Genomic DNA, 9,421 nt, shown 5'->3' with positions numbered 1-9,421 from the left:
TATGACAGTCATTTTGGAATGTGGGAGAGTAAACTTGTCAGAAGCATGCCGTAGGCTCTCAGGTAGTGTTGTGCACCCATTTGAGATTTGTGGACATGAATTTAAAGTGACACCAGTCATCAGTGATCAAGTGTGATTTATAAACACCCAGGAATGAAGAGTGCTTGTTGAAAAAGATAGTGGTGCCCTGGTCTGACAGAGACTGGAGAAACCCCAAGACTATGGCCCCTGGATACCCTTTTAACTCAGTACTGAAGTCACTCCCGAGGTTCAGCCTTCAGCCAAAGATTAGACAGGTCTATAGGGCAAACAATCATATATGTGAGGAACGTGCGTTGTCGTTCAATCATGTATACGAGACTAAACAGGCACACTAGCCAAAAAGCAAAGATGAGAAGGCAGGAAGGGACAGGAAAACTGGATGAATGAAAACAGGGAACCCAAGGTGGAGAAGGGCACAGTGTTGACACATTGCAGGATTGGCAACCAATGTCACAAAACAATTTGTATATAAATGGTTTAACGAGAAACTAATTTGCTCTGTAAACTTTCACCTAATGTATAATAAAAATTTAAAAAAAATAGTGGTGCCCTCAGCAATTGTTTACTGAATAAATAAATAAACAAGTAAGTGAAGTACTACATAAAACATTTGGGCAGGAGAGCTGGAAGGGAAATAAACGATGTGTATCTATCTTCTTACATCCTACTTGAAGGAGACAAAACATAATTATTTGAGAACAAAGCCATATTTCAACAAGTGCAAACATATTAAGCTCTCAAGTTGAAGTTACAAACACTGAAGGAAATGCAGAGTATTGGCAGAGTGAAAATAGGATGAAGCTAATTTGGGAAAGAATTCCTACAGTTAATTTTCAGATCAGATCTCAAAAGTTACCTGGGACATATGTTAACAGAAAGGAGACGTAAAGGGGTTCGAAAAGCATTAGAAGTTAATGAGCAAGATGGGTAGTATGGAATGTTGTATGCAGTCTTGAATAAATAAATGAATAAATCAAGCTTAAAATGTTGTATGCAGTCTTGAATAAATAAATGAATAAATAAAGCTTAAAAGCAGGGATGATAAGAATTATCAGAGTTTAAGGAGTAACCTCTTTATGCTAAGCACTAACAGGTTGCTCATCTGCCAATATCTACTGTTGAGTATCTGCCTTGTACCCTGGCACTGTGCTAGTTGTTTTACATATATTATTTCTAACATTCACTACAACCCTACAAAATTATATATTGTTAAATATTTATTAGTAATTATTAATAATTATTAAAATTCAATTTCATAGATGAGATTGAGACTCAGCAGTTCAGTAACTTGGCCAACATTCCTGTAAATAAGGAGGCGAGGTAGGTTTTGAAGCCAGGTCTGATTCCATAGGGCTTCATTTAACTGTGTATTTCTCCCCTCTCCCTAGCACTTGCAGAGCTCTGCCCAGGGTAAATGGTCTCACCGCTAACCCCTTTACATCCTTTAGATCTCTGCTTAAACATCACTTCATTGAGAGGCTTCCTTAGCTATTCGAAAATAAAACCCATGCCATTCCAACTCAAAGTGACTGTGTAGGACAGAGTAGAACTGCCCCATGGGGTTTCCAAGGAGCAGGAGGTGGATTCAAACTGCCCACCTTTTGGTTAGCAGTGGCGCTCTTAACCACTATGCCACCGGGGCTCCAAAATAGATCTCTGGAAGTCTCTATGTCAGCCATTTCCCTCCCTAACATTTATTGAATTTTGCAATTATTTTATCAGTTTACTTTTTGATGTCTTTCCCTAACATTAAGCCCCATGAGACTGGAGTTATGTTTCCCTTTGATCTCCCAAAGCTGTGCTGCTGTTCAATACAAGAGCCACTAGCCACATGTGGCTATTGAGTATTGCAAATGTGGCCAGTCCTGAGATGTGCAGTAGGTGTAAAATAACAGATTCTGAAGACTTGGTATCAAGAAGAAAAAAAAAAAAAGGAGAATATATCATTAATATTCTAATATTGATTACATGTTGGAATATTTTTTTATATACTGTTAAAATACGATTAAAACTAATTTCACTTCTTTACTTTTTTAATGTGGCTACTAGGAGATTTTAAACTACATAGGTGACTCAAATTATATTTCTAGGTTCTTAAGACAAAATTGAGTGAAATAACCAATGTTAAGAGAGAAACCGAATGGGTGAGTGAAGAAACATTGTCTCTGTCTTTCATTAGGAAAATGGATACAGCATTGTCCTAGAAGTCAAGACATTTGGGTTCTGGTCCAAGGTTTATAGAAACACTGTGTAGCCTTGGACGAGCCCTTCCCTATTCTGGTTGTCATTTTGCCCATCAGCTAGTTATTTTTGAGGTCTGGAAATTTATGAGAGTAGGAGAAAGAGAAAAGTGGGGGAAGTCTGGTACTACAGAACTTGTCTTCTGTTTAGTTCTAGCCTCAAACACCTGACCACCTGCCCACGACAGCAGGCAGCGGGAACTGCATACTTGACCAGCGAACTGACTGCTGGGGAAGCCGGCTTCCTTGGGCCGACGTCACTGGGGTGCGACAGTGTTGTCCGTCTTGTCCGCGGGGCGGCAGCGGCTCAGAAGTTCTCTTCGGTGAAGGCGAGTTCCAGGCCAACAGAGGACCAAACAGTTCTTCAGCCTCTCTGAGGCTCTGTTCTCGGTACACCACCCTCCGCTGTCCTCCCTTTTACTTCACCCTTACAGGCAAAGGAGCCTGTGGCAGCCGGGGAGAGTCCGGGAAATATGAACTACACCTCTCGGCGCGCAGAACCGACCCCAAGCGCAGCTGCGCAGGGCACGTGCGCGTCCTCGCTGGAGTCCCGGCGATTGGCTGTGACGTAACTTCCGGTGTGAGCGGCGAAAGCCAGGAGGGTGAGCGAGAGAGCAAGCAGGCAGCAGGCAGCAGGCGGACGGGCGGGAGGACTGCACGGAGGGAGGGAGCGAGCCAGCAGTAAGTGAGCCAGCGAGGGCGGCGGTGTCCCGAGGGCAGCCGAGATTCCCCCCGCCTTTCTGGCCCCCTCCCCGGAGCCCACAGCGCCTCCGGTCTCCAGCGGAGCGGACACGGCCCGGCCCGGCCATGGCCTCGTTGCTGAAGGTGGATCAGGAAGTGAAGCTCAAGGTAGCGGCACCGGTCCGAACGTCCGCACCCCTCGCCTCGTTCTCTCAGCAGTCTGACCGACTCCCCACTCCCCATGGCGTCTTTGTCTCCCTGGGGACGCCAGCTCTGAGCTTCCGCTCGGGTCAGCCCAGCCCCCCACCGCCGGAGACGGCATCGGTGGAGAGAATAATAGAGGGTGGCCTTTAGTACCCCATCTGGTGATGTGGAGCCGCGGGGAGACCTCGGCGGACACGTGTTGGCCTCAAGGCTTTGGGCCAATGACAGCTGGAAATCCCCCAACCCAGCAACGTCCCCGCCCCCGACACTGCTGCTGCCCCTGCCCTTGGCGTCAGGCCTACCCCATAGCATAGGTCAGGTCTGGGTAGGGATTGGCACGTTTGTGAGCTCACATCCTCCATCTACCTGTCTATTGTCCCCTATCACATCCAGACAGCTTTGGACACAGGGACGGGGGAAAGAGGGTTGGGAGGGAGGGAAGAAAGACAGGCGGAGGCTGCCTTCAAGCCCTGCTTCCCTCTCCTAAGATGGAAAAATGGATCCTCAAAAAAATAAAGTATTTGCAGTCTGGGGGTCTCTCAGCTTCTCATTACAATTACAAGGTGAGGGAAAGGCAGCTGGATTTGGTATTCCCCATCCTGCCCTCACCTCTGTTGCCAGGTACTAAATTTGCTTTTATTGAATTGCTCTCTTAATTTTAGGTTGATTCTTTCAGGGAGCGGATCACAAGTGAGGTGAGTGAAATAGAAAAATTAATATACTGATTAGTAGTTTCCCAAAATGGAGAATATTTGTAGAGAAAGACCTTCCTACAGTTACTAATTCAGCGATATTCCCTCACCCTCACCTTTAGGCAGAAGACTTGGTGGCAAATTTTTTCCCAAAGAAGTTGTTAGAACTTGATAGTTTTTTGAAGGTGAGAGACCCTTTTCTTTCCTCTCTTTCCCCCATCTCCCCTTTTTTTTAGGGGGGGGTTAGGCTCTGGTCTTTCTGTTAAATGCGGGGGAGGGGGTTGGGCTCTGGTCTTTCTGTTAAATGAGACAAAGTATGCGTTGATTCTATTTTGTTTTGTACTGTCAAGCCCTGTCTCATTTCTTGCCCTTTAAGTGAAATACTTCTTTGTTCAGCTTGAAAAGACTAAGGTTTTTTGGTGGGTGGGACTCTCTCTTTCAGGAACCAATCTTAAACATTCATGACCTAACTCAGATACACTCAGACATGAATCTCCCGGTCCCTGACCCCATTCTTCTCACCAATAGCCATGATGGACTGGATGGTGTAAGTGTCATTTTATATTTATCTTTGTGTTTTTAAGCAGTAGGTTCTCTGTTGTCTGCTTCCTGGTGAGTTTGAACATGTACACGGAACAATAGGATTTGGATCTGGGAACCAGGACTCTCAGTCCTATGGGCATGGCAGCTGTAGCACACTCGCTTTAAATCCTGATTTACATCTATAGCATGAGACTGTTCTACTCCTTTTACTATAAGCGTACAGGACAAAATAAGTACAGGTTCTGTCAGGTTACGTGGTCTCTTCTTGCAGCGTTAAGCAAGACTTGTCTTACTTCTCTTTCCATTCTTAATAAGTTCTTCTTGCCATGTAACTCCAGTCCTTGTCTTTGCTGTGCTTCTTTATTCTTTAGAACCTAGTCCTTATCAGTCATATGTTCTAACACTGATCAAACTGTATTGTTTTTTGTCTGCATTACTGTGTCCTTGACAGAGCTTGCATTTCTGGAAGGCAGGAACTGTCATAATTATCTTTGTATCCCCAGCACCTAGCATTGTGCTAAATGTTTGTTGACTGAATATTGTGTTCCTTTGTGGAACCAGCAGATTTGTGCACACACCCTTACTATTAACGTCACCCTGCATTGATTGTTCCTTTTTTGTATTTTTTATAGTATCCTCCTGTCACTTCCCCACCCCACCCCCCAACTGCTTAATATCTTTTATTTCTTGAAAGGTTGGTCTTCCCAACCAGAGTATTAATTATTTTGTGGCAAGAACCTTTTATTAAAGTCTTGTATGTGCTTAGTAAATTGTGTGTAAATTGATAAAACAACCTATGGGGTTGAGGAAGGTATTAAACTTGCTTGAAAGGTATCTGGGGATGTAGATGTAAAGGGCAGGCTAATTCACACCTCTTTTGTATCCTTAGCCCACTTATAAGAAGCGAAGGCTGGATGAGTGTGAAGAGGCCTTCCAAGGTAAGAGCCACCCCCACACCACTGCTGACCTGCATCCCTGAAAAGCAGTGTGAATCTGGTATTCTCCTGGCCAGGAAGCAGGGCTGATTTTATTTCCCAGAGTCAGCATGCCCAAGTCCTCCAAACATGGTCATTATTTAGCCCTAAGCCTAATTTTTTAGTAAAGAGAGGCAAGGTTTGACTTGTGGACTGCCAAGTGAGAGATGTTGTAGGTAGAGTCTACATATCCAGATTTTTATGGAAGTTCCACTTCCATGTTATTTTTCTTCCTTCAGTAAAATCGATACTTTAAGTCTTCAGTGAATATATTTATTTTAATTTTCTTATTGAGGCTTTTGGCATGCTTTAGATACTCATTTGTTAATAAGTACACTCTTTGATTCTGATAGTGGTACCATGGTTTGAAGGTAGGGTTTTGATAAAAGGCAGAGGTCATAGCATCTCATGGGTGTGGGGAAGGAGAGAGAAGAGTGGAGAATACTGTGTCCTCCTCCTCACCCTAGTCATTTGACCTTCATGTCCCTGCCAGGAACCAAGGTGTTTGTGATGCCCAATGGGATGCTGAAAAGCAACCAGCAGCTGGTGGACATTATTGAGAAAGTAAAACCTGAGATCCGGCTGCTGATCGAGAAATGCAACACGGTGAGGCAGAGGCTAGTGACCTGTGGACTGGCCCCGAATAGCCCCTCTTGAACGATGAAAAATGATGGCTAGGGGGCTGGAGGCATGGAGATGGTCTTGGGGTTGGCAGGCTAGGTGTCTTGCTTGGCTCCTGTGTTTCTGGCATCTGGCTCTAGCAGCCTGAATCATATACTTCAGGGATTCAGCAGAAAAAGCAAAGGTTCTCATATATGTGTTCCGGTCCTCCCACCTTCTAGGTCAAAATGTGGGTACAGCTCCTGATTCCCAGGATAGAAGATGGGAACAACTTTGGGGTATCCATTCAGGTAACGTGCTTGCCTGGTTGTAAACTGGGAGGAAAGGTTTGGGAGATACTCCCCTCTCCCTGCTTTATCTGTGGCTCCTGCAGGGTGATGTGGAAGTGGCTTTCAACTCACCTGTTTTTTGTTTTTGTTTTTTCAGGAAGAGACAGTTGCAGAACTAAGGACTGTTGAGAGTGAAGCTGCCTCTTATCTGGACCAGATTTCTAGGTAGGTCTGCTTGGGCTTGGTCTGGGAACTGGGGCCTGTGAGGTGGTGGGCACTGTCCAGGGTCTCCTGCAGCTTCCTCTTCTTCTCTCTCTTTCCAGGTATTATATTACAAGAGCCAAATTGGTTTCTAAAATAGCTAAATATCCCCATGTGGTAAGTAAAGATTTTGTGGCCTGAGAATGGAAGTGATAGGAGAGGGATGACTGACTGGGAAAGAGCTGTCTCTGACCATTAAGGCCTTGGGAAATAGCCTTGTCCTCTGCCCCTGCTTTTAGGAGGACTATCGCCGCACCGTGACAGAGATTGATGAGAAAGAATATATCAGTCTTCGGCTCATCATATCAGAGCTAAGGAATCAATATGTAAGTAACCCAGGTCCCTGCCCACAGTTGTCCTGGCTTCTCTTAGTTCTGTTGATAATTTTCTTGCCATTCTCTGGAGGTTGACCTGGGAGGGAGGTAAAAATGAGTAGAATCTATTAACTTAGTGCTGAGAATCATGAAATCATTGAGGGTGTTTAGCTGGGTATCTCCCTTTTTTATGCCTGGGTGTAGGGGTAAGGGAGGATATAGTATAGTGGCTAACAGATAACTGTTAGAGTCAGACAGTCCACCCATAATGTGTGACTTTGATCAAGTTGTTTAACATCTCAGACTTCATTTTCTTCCTCTCTATAATGGGACTTTATCTCCCTTACAAAGATGGTTTTAAAAAATAAGTGGATGACACATTAAAGGACCTAGCACAATTCTTGGTACATATTAAGTGCTCAGTAAATGTTAGTTGTTACCAGACACTTGGAGTCTTGGAAATTAGTTGAAGGCCCTGTAACCAATTTTAGAGGCTAGGAAAGGTGGGGCAGCTACCCTGAATGCAGTTTCAATGAATGAGATTGGGATTATGCCTATGGGGGGATTTGTGAATGATTGGGAATTTGTTGGGGGTTTTCTCTTTTTCTTTGTGAGGTGAGGGTGGAACAGATGTCTGATTCCCTGATCCTGCTTCTCCTAGGTCACTCTACATGACATGATACTGAAAAATATCGAAAAGATCAAACGGCCCCGGAGCAGCAATGCAGAGACACTGTACTGAGGCCGGGGCCAGGGCCAGGGGACTCTGTGAGTCTGGCTCAAGACCGACATTGCCTTGGTTTGTTACATGACTATCGTGATGGGGAAACTGGCTGGAAATCGTAATCACACCGCTCTCTGTTTTTAGTTAGAGTCTAATGAAACACTCATGTAGTTCTGTGACGTGTTTACCTCTTTTTTCAGGCCTCAGGAACTCTTCTATTTCCTTCCCTAGTACCCGCACCCAACCTGTCCTAATTTCTGGAGAACTCCAGGTTTGTGTGTGCTGGATGTTGGCACAAGCATACTTGTGCTTTCTGTCTCCCTCTTGTGTCGTGGGCTTTGTGTTTTCTTCATTCTGATGCTTAGTTGGTTAGAAGCTGAGAGAACTGGAAGGAAAGTGCTAGGTGTGTTTTTAGGATCTGTGTTGGGGGGACCAACTCATCTCTTCCTGACATAGGTTAGTGTTTCTTGCCTTTGTGGGACATTGGATCCTCCTGGCCTCAGGTGATGACTTAGGGTTTCCCGTCTACATACATCCCATCTTGAGCCTGATCACAAGAAACACCTTAGACCTTCAGCCAAGACCCTAGCTGCTTTCGATGTTTTTATAACGAGGTTTTCACATACACGTGTGCATGTACACACACACACAGATGTGCACGCACATGCCCTCCTCTACACCATTAGCTAACCCCCCCGACCCAACCCTGTCACACCTGCGCCTTTCAAAAGGAGGTGATAGTTTTCGAGGCTATCATCCACCCAGACAAAAGTCCCAGACCCATCTTTTCTCCTGATATTGTAGCGTCTTGGTGCCCAGGGTGAGTTGGAGGAGAACTGAGAGATGAGAAGCAGAGAGATTGGGGAAGGCACCCTTCCTCTGTGACTCAGGTTCTTCTTGGTGTTATTGCAAAGGCTGGCCTCTGACTTCCCGGTGCCTCTTCCCAAGCCAGTTGTAAATTGAGGCGGGGGTGGGGTCTGCAACTGTGAGGTCCCGATGCTGCTGCTCCTGCTGGATATTCCCTTTGGGAAATATTTCGCTTATTTATAGTATTGTGCTTCCAGGGAAAGCAGTCGTGTGTGTGTGTGTGTGTGTGTGTGTGTGTGTGTGTGTGTGTATGTATGTGTGTGTATGTGTGTACGTACGTGTGTACGTACGTGGACACACATGCATGCACACATTTGGGTGTATGTGAGTAGCTACTGGGTAAGTCAAACCATAGAAGAGTTGCCTCCTATCTCTGGAACTCCCGCAGAGATATTTATTGTTACAGGTTTTGTGTCACCCCACATCAGCCCCCAGCTTTGTTATTCTACTACTCTTGGAGAGTTGATATCACAGTCAGCCTGCCCGTGACTCTCTCTCAGTGTCTGTTCCCTACTTTTATTCTTCCTTGTCTTTGTCTTCCAACCCCCAATCGTATTTCTACCTGGGATGCATCATTTTTACTTGCAATATGCCATAGAGAAGGAGTCAGGACATTGTGTTCCCGTGAATAGTACTCAGTAACAAACCATTGCATTTTAGTTGGGCAGTGCCCCTACCTACGCACCCTCCAGATCCCTTCTAGCTAAAGCCCTTCCCTTCTCCCACCATGTGTTTCTCAGTTTCCCTTTTTGTTTGTTGGATTGTTTGGCCGCCCTTCCTCTGCACCCTACCACTCTTGGATTGTAATGTAAAATTCTTTTACCATGTCAAGAAATTATTAAAATACAGGTACTTTGACTTCTTTTTAAAGTCACAGACCCTCGTGCGATGCTGGTGGCTAGGGACGTACCCATACTCATGTGCGTGCATACCCGGACACCCACCCTCACATACACCCTCAGCCACTCTTTTTGAGTGTCCTTATGCCT

General features: G+C 45.2%; 1 protein-coding gene across 2 annotated transcripts; it reads left to right on the top strand.

Annotated features, from left to right (window-relative positions):
* The first annotated feature begins 2,681 nt into the window (after positions 1-2,681).
* Positions 2,682-8,625, top strand: PSME3 (proteasome activator subunit 3). Of its 2 annotated transcripts, none has more exons than XM_004390274.3 (11): positions 2,682-3,131; positions 3,830-3,862; positions 3,982-4,044; positions 4,302-4,406; positions 5,292-5,340; positions 5,870-5,982; positions 6,219-6,287; positions 6,424-6,491; positions 6,590-6,644; positions 6,767-6,853; positions 7,503-7,742. In XM_004390274.3, the coding sequence occupies exons 1-11, from the start codon at positions 3,090-3,092 to the stop codon at positions 7,581-7,583; spliced, it is 765 nt and encodes a 254-aa protein (XP_004390331.1). In that variant the 5' UTR covers positions 2,682-3,089; the 3' UTR covers positions 7,584-7,742. The 2 variants fall into 2 exon arrangements, with proteins under 2 accessions (XP_004390331.1, XP_023581026.1); XM_023725258.1 differs by having other exon boundaries at positions 2,685-2,884; positions 7,503-8,625.
* The last annotated feature ends 796 nt before the right edge of the window (positions 8,626-9,421 follow it).

The sequence above is a fragment of the Trichechus manatus genome, unplaced genomic scaffold, assembly GCF_000243295.1.
Source record: "Trichechus manatus latirostris isolate Lorelei unplaced genomic scaffold, TriManLat1.0 scaffold00294, whole genome shotgun sequence".
Taxonomy (NCBI): Eukaryota; Metazoa; Chordata; class Mammalia; order Sirenia; family Trichechidae; genus Trichechus; species Trichechus manatus.
The sequence above is the reverse complement of the archived record's forward strand: the minus strand, read 5'-3'. Positions and strand labels throughout refer to the sequence as shown.